At 47.3% G+C, this 18308-nt stretch overlaps 1 protein-coding gene across 4 annotated transcripts in view; it reads left to right on the top strand.

The window, feature by feature from the left end:
• ATP2B4 (ATPase plasma membrane Ca2+ transporting 4) overlaps positions 1-16144 on the top strand; it is a 98655-nt gene extending 82511 nt beyond the window's left edge. For 2 of the 4 annotated variants that reach the window (XM_084865835.1, XM_084865834.1), the window contains 3 exons: positions 392-499; positions 2184-2360; positions 11699-16144. In XM_084865835.1, the coding sequence (XP_084721961.1) occupies positions 392-499; positions 2184-2360; positions 11699-12013 (600 nt within the window). In that variant the 3' untranslated portion in view covers positions 12014-16144. Of the gene's footprint in view, positions 1-391; positions 500-2183; positions 2361-5676; positions 5883-11698 lie in introns of those variants that run through there. The other 2 variants (XM_084865837.1, XM_084865836.1) reach the window with 2 other exon arrangements.
• The last annotated feature ends 2164 nt before the right edge of the window (positions 16145-18308 follow it).

Raw genomic sequence — 18308 nt, 5'->3', positions numbered from 1 at the left:
TGTGGGCACTCTCAGTAGAACATGCCGTGCAGTTCACAGAGAAAGGGCAGTGATGGGATGGCGTGCACTAGCTAGCAGATAAGCCTGGCTTGGGCTCCTGTGGGGACCGGGGTCAAGAGCATGGCCGCCCCGGTGGTAAGAGGAGGGGGCCCTTCCTTCTTGCTCTAGTCAGAGGTAAGACTGTCTCCTTGTCAGAGTGCTTAAGCCTGTGTCTTTCTCCCCTTCTCTCCTGTGGTTTTTTTTTTTCTTTTTTTTTTCTTTCTCCTTCCCCACAAGCAAATCAGGGCTTAGACCAGGGGCAAGGGCTTGTGTGGCTCTGATGGCCTCAGTGGGAGGGCTAACTGCCTCTTACTCACCTCCCTGATGACGGGCTCCCCCTTCTCTCTTCAAGATTATCATCGTGGAATTTGGGGGGAAACCTTTCAGCTGCACGAAGCTCAGCCTGTCCCAGTGGCTTTGGTGCCTCTTCATTGGCATCGGAGAGCTGCTGTGGGGCCAGGTGAGTACAGGCCCGCCCTCCCTGCGCGCGCGCTCAGCCTGCAGACCTCAAGTTTTCAAATGTTTCCCATCCTGTAGGGTCCCGAGGTGGGATGATCACTGCCCATCACTCTAGAGGCTTCGGATCTTTCTCTGACCAGGCCTGGAGCTTCTCTGAGATGGGAGTAGAGAATTTAAATGAAATTTTGCTTTAAAATAATAGTAATAAAGTAAGGGTCATAGAAGTAGACGAGTTTACAAAGCATATGTCTTTATTCTAATGAGGCTTCAGTCTGGCCCTGGCTACTCGGCTGGAATGGCTTAAGGCTCCCCCACTCTTCCGTTCCTCACCGTGGCCTTCTCTGGGTTGAATGCCTGACTCTCACCTAAAAGAAGTCCAGGCTCACAAGCTCTCTGGAGAAGCAGTCTAGCACATAGCTCAGAGCACGGATGTTGGCTCCGCTGCCTGAGTTTGAACGCCAGCGCTCCTTTGTATCATTTGAACTAGTTTCTTAACCACTCCGTGCCTCGGTTTCCTCAGTTTAGGGTGACAGGGTCATTGGTCATTGTAATTAATCAGGAAATCAGTTACTGTATAGAATGACTTAGAACCATGTCTACTCTAAGGCTGCAATAAATGTTAGCTGTTCGCATCATAATAATGTCATCAGGTCTGGTAAGAGTGTCATTCCTGTCCTAACACCACTTTGCAAGGCCCCTGCTTTGCTCTAACTGACCCCAAAGACCCCTCCCTGGGGACCTGCTAGCTGTTTCTCTCATACCTCCCAGATCCTCCCTGATTAGGATTTATCCCAGCTCCTAACCAGTTCTGCTTACTGAAGGTCATTTGCCAGTGTGTCCCTAAAGTAGCTTATATTAGGGCGAAGCTTGGGTGTTTTACCTACTGTCTGAAGCTCTCACCTGAGTCTAGTCTGTGACTGTGGCCTTTCTTCTATATCACAGCAGCTCCTTCCAAAATTCAAAAGCACAGCTTTGACATTCTTCCTGTTTGAATACCCACGGGTCTGTGTTGGATGGACTGCCCACACAGCCCTTCTTTCCCACCCGAGCCCTGTCTACTCCTCCTCTTGTATGTGGAAGACAATTGATTGACAGGCACTGAGCTCACCAAGTGATTTATTTTGAATGACAAGCCTGCCCTACTGCTCCATGGCTTCTGGTCATACTTATAGTCCTTTCTCCCATGGCCTGTCCCACCTCCTTCCTCACCCAAGTCCAAGAAGACCTTTCGTACCCTTTCACTACACTTTCATAGCGAGGAATTGCTCTGCAGGTGGTAACGAAGAAGAGGCTCGTTCTTTTCCAACACCCTCTCTACCCCTTACTCGTACACATGTAACATGATCATCCTTTCCCCAGACTTATTTTCCCCAAGTCCCAGTCTCTTTCCCCTCCCACTATGTACCAGGCATCCTAGTTCTACTTCCCTGAAAAGACACATGGCATAATGGGAAGGAAGAACTGAGACAGAAGGAGAAGGAGGAACTATAACGAGGCAGATGACTGGTCAAATGCTAGAATATAAGCTCTCTGCTGGATGTCCACAAATACAGAAAGCCCTCCTGAGGTCCTGACAGCTCAAGTGCTTCCCTACTTTTCTCCCATTGGGACGGGTCATCGGGCAAAGAGAAACCTCCCCAAGGGCCTGACCTTGATTCTGGTGTTTCCCCTTTTCCTGTTCTCAGGTCATCTCCACAATACCTACCCAATCCCTGAAGTTCCTGAAGGAGGCCGGGCATGGCACTGCCAAAGAGGAGATCACCAAGGATGCGGAGGGGATGGACGAAATTGACCATGCGGAGATGGAGCTACGCCGAGGCCAGATCCTCTGGTTTCGTGGTCTGAACCGAATCCAGACTCAGGTACTTGGATAGTGGTCTAGCCTCATCCTGGGAGAGGAAGTCTCCCCATCTTGGGAAGTTTGGGGAGGGCATCAGTTCTTGGTGGCCAACATCTCTTCCCTTACAAGGCCCGCTACTAATGGCAGCCCTAGCTCCCTGGCTCTAGGACAGACAGGGGCAGAGCAGCTGCGCAAACTCCTCTGAGAGGAGAGTAGTCGTGGGACCTAGAGCACTGGACACTCACGGGGAGCTCAGTCCTTTGGCTTTGGGTTGGTTCTAACGCCCCTTTCCCACCCTCCGTTGGGCTGGGCTGGCTTCCTGCACGAGGTCTCTTGCAAGCACTAGACTTAACCCAGGGAGAGAAAGTTCAGAATCCCTCCCTCCCCTTCAGAAGGAAGGAGTTAGACAGTGCCTCTATGCCAGCAGCCCCAGCAGACACTTAATGCACATCCTTAAGCCGTTGTCAGGTAATGTAGATGCCACCTAGAGGGATTTTTGTAAAAGAAACTCACCCTCTTATATCTTCCCCACTTGGAACTTAAGGTCATGGTGGGAAACCTGATGGCTAAGTATGTATCAATGACAGTAGTCTCTCCATACCTGAGTATCGTTTGCAGGTACTTGCTTCCCCGAAAGGAAGCTGTCATTTCCTCAAGGTTTGTTTTCTTGCAACTTCTGAAAGAGAAGAGAAGCTGTCCTCTTGCTCTTAAGTCCCCTGCCTGCAGCCTCACAGAAACTCTCCCCGACTCCTTATGTCACTGCGTCTACCTGCTGCTGGGCGAGTGGGCTGGACTAGGCCCTGGTAACCCTATCGCTTTCCCTGTTCTTGCCCCACGTGCCTCAGTTGTGTCAGTCCTGAGATTTCCCACTTGAAGAAACTTTAAATCCCAAGATGTCAAGGATGCTCTCCAGAGAGAACAGGCCTATTCCTCTCTACTGATTGGCTGAAGACCCAGAAATAAGTGTCACTCTCTAAAATTAGCCTTGCAGATATTTAGCCTTTTCTCCTCAGTGCACAGAGAGGAGGTACAATGGCTATTCTAAACTAAATACCTGCTGAGCACTTGTCTCCCAGAGGCAAGGAAATGGGAGTGGGAAAGGGGGCAGGTAGGAAATCACTGGGGCTCCCTCCCCTTCCCTCGAGTCCCTCCTCCCAGAGAAAGCAATTCCCACAGGACCTGCACACACTGCCTCGGGACATCCCGAGTCCCCACCCGAGACCCACCACTCTCCAGGCTGCTGGCCCATCCAGCAGTGGCCTCTGTGCCCAGGGAACCCTGGCACCTTTGGCTCCTGTCACCAAGGCCCCATGCTTTCCTTTCCACCTGCTGTTTCTGAAATAACCTGTCTGCTTTTCTTCCCCTCAGGATCCTCTGCCTCCTCTTCCGCTCTGTGGTTTCTTTCCTAGCCAGGATTCCCTTGCTCCAGTGTCTCCTGGCTCCCGGCCAGTCTTCTCTCCTGGGGCTTGAGATTCATGGATCTTCCTTCCTTCCCCCTCCACCACCAATGTTCACTCCTTGGACTGTGTAGTTTCATGGCCTACGGAGCTTTAAGAATACCACCTTTCCCTATTGGAGCGTGAGGCAGTTGGGCCAGAATGGCATTAAAGCCTAAACGTAGGCAGCAAAGGCAGCCTGTTAAGGAATGCCACAGTAACCAAATCCGTGCCATTGCAGCGTGCACCTGACTATAAGCAAACGAGGCTGCCTATGCCAACCTGTATCTGGCACGTGAAGCTCTCTCCTGGCACAATTCTTCAGCCTCAGCAGAGTCCTAACAAAACGCCCTACCATCTGATTACTGACCCTTGTTGCTATGGCAACATTTGGGGGGTTGGGGGGAGCTGTTGCCTAGCCTTTGTCCCATCCTGGTCCCTTTAGCTGGGGGAGCTAAAAGCACTAGGAAGCAGAAGTTTGGGAAACAAACTTCTAGTACCTGGGGGAGGTCAAACTGGGATCTGATTTCCTTGTGGAAGATGAGACCTCGTAACCCTAGGAAAGCACCCAGGGAGGTGTCTCTCCATGTAGCGGAACCCTCGCTCCATGCAGACCCTTTTCCTCCTGCGGGATCAGGCTGCTCTGTCCCTGGAACCGAGAACTGGTGAAGGGGGTGGTGTTCTAGCTCAGAATCCAGAAACTAGCCCTACTCCCTTCCTGGCTTCTCGAAAAGCTTCCCAAGTAAGAGTAGCTGACTCGCACGGCGCCTGCTTTCCCATCTTCTCTCCTGGGAGATGCAGTCAGATGAGTGGAATCAGCCCCTCTCCAGCATTCCTGGGAGATTGGCTATTGGTACTAAGCATGTGGGCGTTTTTAAGATGGTTCTACCAGATTCTGAAGAATAAAGGAACCCCTTTTGATTTGTTCCTTAGGGGTCAGGGATAAGGATGGTAGGTTTGACCAAGGCCCCACACCCAGATCATGGTTAGAAAACAAATGGTATGGATCGCCTCTGTGGCAGATAAGGAGGGCCCTGGAGACCAGAGACCGCTCTGCAGGGCTAGCCTTAAGGCTGCTCACCACCCACCAGCTAGCAACAACTCTTTCTGCCCCTCCTTCCTTCAGTCTACCTGCTGGGTTATTGTCCGCATTTCTGCCAGACATTTTGGGATCTCTAATGCGTTAATGCAGCCAGTGGCATCCTCTCTAAAGAGCCTGGCCATTGGATTTCTGAGCTCCCTTCTCAGCCCCTGTCCACCTCACACCAAGGGAAGGATGCCTCAGAGAAGAACCCCGTAAGAGTGAGAGCCCAGCAACCCACAATTCAGGAGCCTTTCCCCCGTGGCCCGCTATGTACTAGTATGGGCTGCTACATGCTCCTGTTTTTCCTTTAAACACATGAGTTATTTTCTTGGAAAAATCTGTAAAAATAAGTAGCCAATTTCATTGGTTTAGAGGTCAGTCATATATACTTTTCCTTCTACTTTAAATCGCACGCCTGATTTTTTAAGAGAACAGATGAACACAGTGAATAAGCTGTCCCTATCAGAGGCATCATGAAGGGTGGAAGTCCCTACAAATTTTAAACACTTTGGATACCGGCATACATAAAATACCTTCCACGTGGCTCACAGGGGAGAGCAGGCTGGGTTCTGGCCGGGGATTTGGACTCCATGGCAAATTGTTCCTTAAATAAAGTGTGATGTGCAATGGACACGTCTCCCCCTGCCCCTCACCACTGCCTTGTGTGTGAGGGACTATCTGGCTTTTTCTCTCCTGCCCCATTCCCCAGCTCCTCCTGTCCCCCTTCCCGAACCTTCCACCACCCTACCCTTCCTTTCTCTCTCTTCACCTCTCTCTGACTGTGGAGCAAAGCTATTTCACTCTCTGATTCTTTGCAGATCGACGTAATTAACACATTCCAGACGGGAGCCAATTTTAAGGGAGTCATAAAGCGACCAACCATGGGTCAACACCTTGATGTAAAACATGATCCTAGCTCATCCTATGTAACAGTTGTACCAGTCAATTCCCCCAACACTTCTGTTGCTGCTGCTGTTTCATCTCCTACTCTGGGCAGTGAGTGATAGTCTATTATGATGCATGATTTGCTAAAAATGACCACAAGAGAGCACGTGGCATCCACTTTAACCAGCCATGGTTATCTTTTTCTTTTGGTTTTCCTTTGGATCTTTGACTGAAGGGAAGAAAAACTGGATAAAAAGCCCACTCCAAAAATCAGCCTATGTGCCTGCCTATTTATTTATTATCTATTAATTGATTATTTATTTATTTATTTAAAATGTTGAAAAATCTATTAAACCATAGCCATTTTAAAGACAATAGCCCTGTTTTCTAATTGTTCCCTCTGCATTGCTTGTTTCTTTCCTCGAGGTTTTTGTTTTGCTTTGCTTTATTTTTTTTGTATTTTGCTTTGTTCTGATATGTTGTTGTTCCTCTCCATCTGCTCCTGAGAGTCTAAACTCTATTTCCTGAGGCTAGATGTAAGGTTAGGTCAAATGAAACCCAGGACCTTCTTCATCTGGGGGCAAGTTTGAGGTCTCCTAAGAAAGGTATAAAGGGAACTGTTGTTCCCATAGTTTTGTTTTTGGGGGGTTTTTTTGTTTTGTTTTTTACCGCTAGACCTGTCATAATGAACCAATATTGAACTTTGCCATTAATAATACTCCTTTTTGGCGACCACTCTATTAGCTGGCAGTGTTGGCATAAAAGTTAGAACTGAATGTGAAGACGTGAAAGTGTTCAATTCGAATGCCCAGGGCTGAGCCGCCCTGTGCTTTCATTTTTCAGGGACTTTAAACCAAATTCTGGTGTAAGAGTCAATTAATGCACATCTAGGGAGGAAAACACAAGAAAAGGTCAAAATAACATTTTTCTTCACCTGTTATTATTTAGGAATTTCTGAAGAGCAAGCTTTTTTAAAAATAGGTAAATAAAAAAAAATCTAGGGAAAGTGATATTTGTATTTTGTTTTTTTTTTAAAAAAAGAGCAACCTTTTTTTTTTTTAATTGTTTCTTGCTTCTAGAAATAGAATAGAAAGATAGAAGCAGGAAGTTTGAAAACCATTGCCTCACATATGGCGAGCCCTTCATATCGTATTTTGCACATAAAGTTTCAGGAACCCCTTTCTTAGCCATTGGGATGCTGCCCACACTCAACCAATGGTGTTCCCATTGGTAGGTTATTGGATTCTTGCTAGTTGTTTTACCTTTCCCAAAGGGATACAGAGAGGAGAGAGAAGTCTGTTTGCTGATAGTGCTATTACAGTATTGGTAGGAAAGGAATCCCTCTCTATTAAGTATATTGTGTGCTTCAAGTATCTGAGGGTTTGTCTCTCCCTTCCTCCTAACCCCCTATTCTAGCACAGGGATTTGGGGGGTGGGGGATGAAAAAATAACAGTTACACTGTTTGTAGTTCGCATGGTTATAAGCTGCATAGATGGGCCAGGCTTAGATTATTTGTTGTCTTTTTTTAAAAAACCCTCACCCAAGGATATGTTTGTTTATTGATCAATAAAGGAGAGAGAGAGAGAGAGAGAGAGAGAGAGAGAGAGAGAGAGAGAGAGAAACATCAATGTGAGAGGAAAACATTTATCAGTTGCCTCGTGTACACACCTGACTAGGGTTCAAACTCACAACCTCGGTATGTGCCCTGACCAGAAATCAGACCCAAAACCTTTTGGTGTACAGGACAACAACCAACTGAGCTACCTGGGTCAGGGCAGATTATTTGTTGTCTTTTTAACCAGCTGCAAGTGTTCTTATGGGAGGTATGGGAGGTGGGGGGATTTTATATAAATACATATTTATTTTGGCCCAAAGGCAGTCAAAGAACTAAATAAATCTTACCCTGCAAATATCCAAGAGCCTCTCACCCTAATTCTCCCATATTCCTCTCTTATTTCCATTTTCTTCTAGTTTTGCTATGTCCTTCTAACTAATTTTTGTTCTTTTTTTTTTTTTTTTTAATCATCCCTTTTATGCTATGAAGGGTTAATATCAGATATCCTAGCAATTCGATGGTAGAAGGAGCTAAGCGGAAGACACAGAGCCCACCAGGCTCTTGTAGAATTGCTGGTAGACGATAGGCTGCAAACCATCAAAGACTAGAAAATCCAGCAGGAGAGACAGGTCATCCTTACTCTCTCTCTGGCTCCTTCTTCCTTGGAGGTCCTAGAAGTTATAGTCATGTTTAAAACTTCCTTTCCCATTTTAGATCTCCAAGTAAATTCAGTTATTTATCTAACTTTCAGTAGATAAATCCCTAAGATTTCCTTCTTGCCGAAATCGGTTGGGCTCAGTGGATAGAGCGTCGGCCTGCGGACTGAAAGGTCCCAGGTTTGATTCTGGTCAAGGGCATGTACCTTGGTTGTGGGCACATCCCCAGTAGGGGGTGTGCAAGAGGCAACTGATCAATTATTCTCTCTCATCGATGTTTCTAACTCTCTATCCCTCTCCCTTCCTCTCTGTAAAAAAATCAATAAAATATTAAAAATTAAAAAAAAAAGAAAAGATTTTCCTCTGTAGGAAAGCCCTAATCTCTTCTCCTCCCCTGGTTTCTGAAAAGTGAGCAGAAGACTACAGAATACCAGCCCAGGAAGTGGAGTGTTCACCTGCCTGTTCATTGAGCTAGCACTAAGGTCTAGCCTGGTTGGGGCTCCTGAGTCATGAGAAAGAGTTGTCCTTCAGTGAACCATTCTACCAATAGGACAGGGACCACCGAAGAGACATTTCCCAAAGGTTTTCAGAGATAGTGACCAGGGAAGGAAGGGTTGATGGGCTGAGTGGAGAGACCCTAAAACTCTCACAGCACCTGCCTCACTAGCTATGTCTTGTTTCCCGTACACTGCTCATGCACCATGCAGGATGCCCCAGGCAGGGAAGAGGTCCTGGGGTGGAGTGAGGAGGGTATTTTTTGTGATTGTTCATCAGCGGAAGTTATGTATTCTCTGAGGCTCCTGTGGAGCTTGAGGAGCATTCTGGCCCAGCCCCATGCCCTCTACCCCCTCCCCCTATTCCCCACCCCAGCCTCCAGACTCTACTTCACTTGAGCTTCCTTGCAGGTGACTGGTTTCCCTTTAGATTCCAGAAGTCCTGCAGTCTAGCCAGATGGCTGTTCCTTGCTCCCCCCAAAGAAGAAAATGTTTCTATTTTTTTCCATTTACCCAGCTCCAATTCACTTTTTTATCTCCCTTATTGTGTACCTGTAACAGCTGTTATGATCACCCCAACAGGTGAGAGGAAAAGCCAGCAAATAGGGCTCCAGACCCTCACTACAACCCCAGTTTTTTTTAAATCTGTTTTATATATTAGACTTCAAATACCATTCTTTCTATAAAGTATTCAATGCTTAAAACAAGAGAGGCAGGAAGTTTGAAAATTACTGATATCGAAGATGATCAACGGGTGGTATAAAGGAACCTGTTCGCCTGCCGCACTTGGAAATTTTGAGATCTCAAGAGCAGATGGAAAGTGAGGCCTATGTTGTCGCCCCTGTAGGCGGTGCCATGGCTTTGAACCCTTCTCTTGACCAGGGCCAAGGGAGAAGGCATTGAGTTTAGGTTTACTCAAACCAACTTGCCTTGCTCTAAGTCTGACATAGATCAGTTAAAACTTGGGACCTCCTGAAGACCAGGTGGAGACTCTATTCTATCTAATCTCACCCTGATCTGGATCAAAGAGTACATAATGGGTAAAATTCACCTATCAGATGGTCAGTAGGGATCACAGAAGGATGGAAAAGTAGGTCCTTACTTTCTCTTCAGCTTGATGAATGAGTGCCCTAGTTCCTTGATTCTGCTTGGTTGGGGTGTTGAGTTGATTCTGTTGAGTGGCAAAGAATCCTTTGCCCTGTAAGCTCTGAGCACCCTCAGTCCTGGTGGGCTCCCAGGCTATCATAGACTAAGGCAAGTCTAGCCAGCAGAGACAGACTTTAGGGAACCTTCTTTGCACGCTATTTTTGAAGGCACTCTACAATGATAGTAAGTGCTGGGACAGGCAATCCAACCAAATTATTTGCCTGACTCTTTGTATGCTCTGCTGTCTCCACATTCTTACCTCTTCTCCAGGAACGTATTCTTTGGTTAAACAGCAGAGTATGGTATGAGATGCCCTAACCCAACACTCATCATTCCTCCCTATCCCCCCTCCCCACCTCAATAGTTTTCCCTGTGTTACTCCCACTTCTTTTCCAAGGGAAGAATTTTCGAACAAGACTAGAATCAGCCACCAATGAAAATCGTATAACTACTTTCTTTTCTCTTGGCCTCTCTCTCCAACTTCTCAGGATTTAACTTTCTCTCCCAATCCCAATCCTACTAAACCAGTTTCTAAATCCTCCCTTGGAGCAGGGGTGGGGAACGTCCAGCCCGTGGGCCATGTAAGACCTGAAAAATCATTTGGTCTGTCCCTGCCAGGTCATTAGGGGTGAGTTAATTAAATGTTTGACCAAATATAGCAGGCTAATTTTTAAGGTGATAGTTTTATATGGCCTGAGAATCTATATATATAAAAGCCCAGCAACTGGAATGGTGGAATGGCCAGAATGACGAGAACAAACGGTGGCTATGACTGTGGCAGTCAACTAGTCTGATCCGGCCCCAATCAGCCCCTCCCCCCAACCCACCAGCCCAGCCCAATGGGCCTCAAACGGGGTAGGCCTGCTGCACTCCACTCATGCATAAATTCATGCACCAGGCATCTAGTGATATTATAAGTATCCAAATGGCCCTTGGCAGAAAAAAAGGTTCCCCACACCTTGGAGAGACGTGCAGTTCAGAAAAGCAGGCTACCAAAGTGGGTGCTGTTGGGTAAGGCACAGGCTGGTCACCGAGATTAATTATGGTCAATTTTTCCCCTTTCTCTAAATTGATTGAATCCCTTTCTTTGCCCAGTAAAACTACACATTGGGTTTTTTTTCCTTTCATCTTCTTCATCCACCCCATGAGAAAAGCCACTTGTTTGTAGCACTGCCCCCTGGATTGCACCCAACCTAGGTCCCATCCTTTTCCTTCACGTGCGATTATGCTTCTCTTTGCAATTTAGAAACGGCTGGAGGAAGCGATGAGACTGGGCAGAGTTGCCATGTGTCAGAGACATAGACATGCATCTGAGTGTGAGAGGCAGGTCTTCTCCCAGTATCAGGAGGAAGGCATCTTTTGATACCTTTGATACCTGTGTTTCATCCACATCTTCCAGGGGAGGGGCAGAAGGAAGGGGACAGGGTGGAGTTGTGGGATATAAATATATGTGTGTTACCTGATGAAAGAGCAATTCTTCAATTGAACAGTATAAGTTCTCATTTCTTGCATGCTGCTGACACAAATGAAGATTGGTTTGTCTGCCTTGCTGCATTGTAATTATGGCCACTTCTCACCCAAAGTGTATTATGTGCAGATCGGTATGTGTTTGGCTCTTTGAGGGTTTTAAACAGATAACTAAACCTCAATGTGTAATTTTTTATCCCACATTCACAAAATGTTTGGCCTCAACACAGAAACCCACATGTCTGACTCATCTTTTAAATTTGGCTATTAATTTGCACCTCGTTCCAACATTAGTGCCCTCTGTTCAAAAGAACTAATGAACCTTTTTGTTTTCTGTTTCATTTTAAGAGTGGATTGTTTGGGAATGCTAACTTTGCTTTGGGTTTTCTGTTTTTATTTAACTGCAGCTTTTGAAACATCCTCGTTGTTTGCCATTCCTCACCTCACCCCACCCCAATGCTTGAAAGTTGAGCCACGTAAATGTTTCTAGTGTCCTATCGTATGGTTTTGTGTCGATGATCCATAAGGTTTGGTAGTTTGGATTTTGTTTCTCTCCTCAGACCACCAGTTCCTTGTGCTACTGGCCAATTCTCACATCTGTCTTTTCTTATCCTTCTCTTCCTCCCCCTGGTATAGATCAAAGTGGTCAAAGCATTCCATAGTTCCCTCCATGAAAGCATCCAGAAACCCAGGAACCAAAACTCCATCCACAACTTCATGACCCACCCTGAATTCGCCATAGATGAGGAGGGGCCACGAACACCACTCCTGGATGAGCAAGAGGAGGAAAGTTTTGAAAAGGTTCCTAAGCCTGGGACTAGGGTGCTGCTGTTGGATGGTGAGGTCACTCCATCCGCCAACACAAACAACAATGCCGTGGATTGCAGCCAGGTGCAAATTGTTCCCTCCCACCCTGACAGCCCTCTACATAGCCTGGAGACATCCGTTTGAACTTCATCCTCTGACTCCCCACTCTTGCTTTCCCTATTTCTTGTTCATCTCTCCCATCTGTAAGATGATGATGGGAATTTTCACTGTCGTGTCAGCTGCTCCCAAATATGTGTGAGCCCCCCGCCTGACCACGAAGAGACAAGAGAACGTAACCTACAAGGATTTCAACTTAAACTTGAGTTGGGGTTTGTAGCAGGACCAGTGAATAGTAGAACCTACTCCTGGAATGTATGGGTTGTCGTGTTTTTTTTTTAAAGAAATGCAATGATCTTCTTAGCATTCATTCCAACCCAATCGTCCCCCAGTATTCATGCTTATGTTGCCATCTCCTGACTTCTGGAGTGTACCTTATGTGTCTGTGTCATGTATCACCTCAGTTGAGGGTTCAGCAAGACAAATATTCTCAAATGAATTGTGTGGGAAGCAGGAATGGAATGTATGGAATTAGCCTATAGAGTGATCGTTGTTAAAATTGTTTTCCCATTCTGAAAGCTTATCCCTAAAGCCCTCTAACTCTTTCTACCCTTCCAGTCAAACTTCTCTACTCTCTTTAACTATTGTCTTCCTTACCTACACCTTTTTTTTTTCTTTTCTTTTCTTTTTTTTTTTTTTAAGTTACAGTGATTAAGAAAGTGGAAAGGACCTGACTGAATTAAGTCAACTTTGACCATTCTCCCTCTGGCCCCAATGGAACCATTGATTTAGTTCTATGGGCACACAGGTTTTCTTTGCTAATTAGGGTCTTTTGAAGCAATTGAGAGCTGGTATCGGTTATCTACTTCTAAACTTGTCAGGTATATGTAATTTCTACGTCCTAAGGAGATCAACCTTGACCATGAAGCTTGCATAGGTGTGATGTGTAGTTTTTATCATAATCCTGAGATTCCTCCTATTTCTAAAGTGGTGGTACATGAGTCTGTTGAGAATGGCCCCAACTCCTAACTGAACTTTGGTATCGAGGACCAGGAGCTGGCCAGCTCTTATGGAGCCCTGGGGTGACCACTGCTGCTTTCAAAGCCACCTGCCAAGGCTCTTGGAGGGCAGGACCTGGTTGTGGGGGCAGTGAGCCTTGAGAAGCCTTGAGAGAGACCTAAGGGCCGTCTAGGGTCTGAGCTTGGGTACCAGCTTGGATATTCCCTTCCGGTAGTCTAACTCTGTTCCTTGCTGTGTTCCCTAACTTGTCCAGTCTCTGAAAAGGTCCCGACCTTTCTCAAATACTTTGATTTTGAAATTATGAATCCAAAGTGGGAGGCTCCAGTGACATTTTGCTGACTTAAAGGAGAGAGAAAAAAAACCCACCCTGCAAACCTCTCCTCCATCCTTTCCTCCTTCCCCTCTCGTGCCTCACTCAAGCCCCTCTCCAGCGTGTGCTCACCTGCTACACAGTCAAGCCCTGTGCCTTCTCTCCCTGAACACTGCCCAAAGCATCCCCTCTCGCCTGCCTCTCAGGAGCTGGGGACTTTACTAGGGGACTTTTTAAGCGTTCCTTCATGGGACAAGGTGGAGCCACGTTTGCAGCAGCTCCATTTCTATCTCGTGTCTGCCAATCCCCTCCTCCCATTGGATAGCTGGGGGAGCCTGCCCCACTTTGCCGCGCGATGGGAGGAGGGAGAAGGGCTGGAGGCTCTTGCGAACTGCCAGATGTCCCTCTGTGAGAGGAAGGGCGCCCGAACCTGTCTTCTCCTCCGGCATTTTCTTCTGGCTGCCACCCCCTCTCCCACTCTCACCTGAGCTGGCCGAGGCAGGAAGAGGAAAGAAGCATGCTCCCGACACATCCCGTTATTACAGAGTCTCCCCGAGTTGGGTTTGGGTTTTTGTAAAGGTGACCTGCGTCAGCGACCTTTTCTCTGTCTGTAACATGGGGGAGGAAAGACTGCTCACGCGAGGTGTCCGGTGTTCACGTGTCTATTTATTAAGTACATTGGAAGATTTCGTTCTGTCTTTTATTACCTCAGATCAGTTTTTAAAAGAAAAAAGAAAAAAAGCCAATAACAAACTTTGGAGGCTATTTTTACCATTCCTGCTCCAAAAAGACTCTCATGGTGCCGCCAGGTTACTCCTGAGAGCCAGCGTCTACTTTTCCAGTCAACGGTTTTTTGTGTATTCTAGTTTCCACAGTAGGAGAGAAAAATATAGAAATATTATGCAAAAAATATATATATATATATAGTTTTCTTTAGATCAGAAACGTATTTTTTGAGTCAGCCATATGTATTTTGTTTAAAAGGATGTACAATAAAGTGCTGTCGTGTAACCCCTGTGGAGGGAGCACATAACCAGCTGTTGCACTTGACAGGTGACTTCGTATATTTGTCATTGGTTTTTTTTTTTAAACCAATGCCGCGTAATTCCTTTCTCCAAACAGCCATCTTTATACTTAGGGGTGGGGGGGAACTTGTTGGGTTCTAGACTTTTTTAATATACATTTTGTTGCTGCGGAACTAAGTTTAAGTGTTTATGTGCCTATGTTTTTTATATAAGTTTTTTCCTGTTCCATTTCAGCGATCCCACTGGCAGTGAGTAAACACGGCGTAAGTTAAAGCTTTTCCCCAAAACGGTGCTTTGGATTTGAAAAGGGTCTGATGGGGAGAAGGGGGAAATAGTGTCCTAGATTAACCTAGAAAAATGGGCGGCAGGTAGTAGACTGATGGGAAGGAAAGCATCCAGCAAGAAGGCAGGGGGGTGGAGGGGACAGCAGCGAATGAGCGTGGGCCCCTGGGAGATGGGATAAGGGTCAGTGGCCTTACTTGGATCTTGTTTCTTGATGCATAGCTGGCAGTGTGGAGCCCAAGACATGAACATCTCTTGGGCTGCAAGGATCCTCTGGTTTGGGGTTTGCATATCTTACCTCCAATAAGAGGTTCTTTTACCTCCGGTTGTCCCTGGAACTTTCCATCAGTGAGTTTTTAAGCAAGGATCTGAGCAGGACTTCCTCCCCTCTCCTAGAAAGGCTTCGTGCAAGGTATAGAGTGGGGATAGAGCTGTAAGTGCTGTTTCTAGCCCTGGCCGACAGTCTTGGGGCTCGGTCCCTCCCGTAGGTGCCCTCTGACCTCTGAAATGACTTGCATCCCTGGAAGTTGCAGAGAGACCTTCTAGAAACCCCTCTGGCACTCTGTAGGTTTTGGTTTCTTCTTGCCCTTGAGTGCCAGAGGGGAGCATGTGCACTTACATCTGAGTGATTGCCTCACTGCCGACAACCCAGAGGGGCATGGCAAGATCACCTGTGCCCTGCACACCCCCCTCCCCCCAAATGCTTTCCTTCTCTCCTGCTTCCTTACCCATCGACTGAAGCAGCCCCTGTACCGTCACCAAGTGCCCACTTCCTCACTTTCCGGACAGGGACCGCCCCTCCGCGGCGGTGGGGGTGAGGCGTTGCCAATGCCTGCCGTTTCTAAGCCATTCCAGCCCCTCCCTCGGAGTAGACCAGACACCCTTGCAGGTGGCTCAGTGCCAGTCTCCTTTGCCTTCCCAACCCTGCGGTTAGGCCCGCCGTCCCCTTTCCTCTTGACCAAGAGAGACGGAGGGAGGTGAGCTCCCTGGCCGAAGTGGCTGTTGGTTCATGTTTCCGCCCCATATGTATATATGCCATATGTGAATATGCCATATATATGTGCCAACCAACCTAACTACTTTGTTCTTTCCAAACTAGCACGGAGATAGGAATTTTGACTTTCTTTTTCTTTTCTTTTTTTTCTGTAACTAGTATAGCAAGCACTGGTTTGTGTGTTTTGTTTTGTTTTTTTGTATAAAATAATAAAAACAAAAGATAGGCCGCTGCGGTCTGCATGACATCAATAAGCAAATGGTGATATCAGAGCAATGTGTACCCCAGTGTGTGTTGCCATAATTTGCAGTTCGGCTTAACAGTGCACCCAATCTGTATTTGCATTTTGATATTATTTAAGCTCTCTGTACAGTGTTTTGCATGTATTTATATGGTTCGTAGGGGGGAAATGCTACAAACTGACAAATCTGAAATTCAAATATGTTGTTCGGCTGAGACGGGAAGAGCAGGAGTTTGAAAAGATGGGAACAAAAGGGATAATTTTTTTGGAACCAATAAAACGTGTTGCTGATGAGCAGAACGCAGAACTGCTGTGCACTGAGAATAAAGCCCGTGCCCACTTGTGACCATGCTGTCCTCAGTGTGTCTCACTTTGGGGCGATGTCCCCGGTTGTCTGCTGAAGGTGGGAGAGGGTGTCACAGCCCTATGGGGAACCCCTCTCTGCAAGCCCAGAACTCGGCTTACTAATGGGCCCTGATCTGCATCTCTGCCACATCTCCATCAGGGATTCGTGCCCTGGTTGCTAGTCCCATTCCCTCATAGCCCAATTACCCTTGCCAAAAAGGGTGCAAAACACATCCACACAGAGCCCTTCGTAAAGCTTGTCCCTATATTTCCCCTCCACTCTCACCTTTTCCTTGCTAGGCCCTAGGTCTGCACCTCTCTGCTAAGCCAGACAGGATCTTAAGGATCCACGCTCCTAGCCCCAGTGCACAGTAAGGCACTGAGAAGAATGAACTTCAAAGTAGCTTTCTGGCAGAGACCAGTGTCTCCTAAGATGTTGGTTTAATAGGGTGTAAAGCCAGCTTGGCTCCTTGGGAGTTACCGCGTGGAAAAGGCCACACTCTTTTCTTCCATCCTTTTCCCTACCCCCAGTTCCAGAAAAGAATAGTTTATGTGGCCTCAATCTATACATATAAAAGCCTAAGCAACTGTTACAACTGACAAACTGGAATAACCTGTCGACCAGTCACTATGACACGCCCAGACACTCAACACAGGACCTTCCCCCTGATGGTTAGTGTGCTCCCACAGCCAACCTCCTGCAGCTGGCCAACTTCCTGTGGCCCTTCCCTCCTCCCCCCTGGGCCAGCCAGCCAACCTCCCACGGTCCCTCCCCCTGGCCAGCAGGCCTCAATCGTCCCTGATCAGCAGCCAGGCCTAGGGACCTCACTTGTGCACAAATTTGTGCACTGAGCCTCTAGTCTTTAATAACAGCTGGTGAGTCTCCCCTTTCTCAGCCATCATTTCCTCCCCCTACAGTCACTGGGTTTGTTGGTTAGTCTCCACCAAGACTGACTAGTTCTCTCCCAAGTACACATACAACCTGGCAACTACCTGAATTCCTCTGGAAAATCCAGAGATGACTCTTTGGGTACCAGCAAATAATTTTAAAACTCTGTTGTAAATAAAACATGCAATCCTGTGTCCCTTTCTGTGTGGATCATGTCCCCAGCATGAACCTAACTGGAGGTCCATGCCTGTAATACTTTTAGCTTTGGAAGGCAGCAGAGTCTGGGTTCTGGGCTTGCCTGTATCCTGATGTGGAGCCAACCACAAGTCTTAACTTCTCTGAAGCTTGTTTGGGACACCTCCCTGTCCTCAGCAGACACATGCATAGAAGGCAGCGGTCTCCTTGGAGTGGCCTCCCACTGCTGTCCCAGAGAGGCTGCTGGTGAAACCAGAACGCCATGTCACACTGACAAAGAGGACTTGAATAACCTACATGTTTGGAAAGCCAGCTCACAATCAGAAGTTTGGCTGCTGCTTGTGAAATCGTAGGCGGGGGAAACGCTGTGTGAGTGGCTGGTGCCATCACACTCAGCCAGGTACCGCCCTCTCTGCTGGGATGGAGCCGGTCCCATCCCAGTTAGTTTTTCGGTTGTCCCTGTAATGGAGGTCACGGAGGTCACCCTCCACACAGCACTATGGGTCAGGTTAGACCCAGGAATACTGCATTGAAAGGCTGACTGGTTTTGTCACTCCAGATCTACCTATGCTGGCCTTATTTAAAGCAAGGTGCATGAAACCTTGCTTGAAAGAGGAAGTGAGGCCGGGGAAGGAAGTGCTAGGAACAAGTGATTGCCCTCATCCACACATAAGAGGGAGAACAACCCGGCCAGTGAGTCCAATGTTTAGAGTGTAGATTGTGCACCCAAGAGTTTGATTTCCGGTCAAGGGCACTTCCCTGGGTTGCTGGTGCACTGCCTGACCCAGTCAGGGTGCCTGTGGGAGACAACCAGTTAATGTGTCTCTCTCACACTGATGTTTCCCCCTCTCTCTCTCTCTCTCTCTCTCTCTCTCTCTCTCTCTCTCTCTCTCTCTTCTTTCCCCTTTCTCCCCCCCCCCCCTCCCTTCCACTCTCTCTGAAAAGCAATGGGGAAAATACCCTCAGGTGAGGATTAACAGGCAAACAAAAAAAAAAGGGGGGGGGGGGGAAATACCCCCAAGATGACCCAAAGCCCTTCTCTTCAGAATTTCCACAGCTTCCCTTCCAGACCTTTGAACTG

Source organism: Pipistrellus hanaki (assembly GCF_964339955.1).
Source record: "Pipistrellus hanaki genome assembly, chromosome: 18".
NCBI classification, from domain to species: domain Eukaryota; kingdom Metazoa; phylum Chordata; class Mammalia; order Chiroptera; family Vespertilionidae; genus Pipistrellus; species Pipistrellus hanaki.
This window is presented reverse-complemented; position numbering and strand designations above follow the sequence as displayed.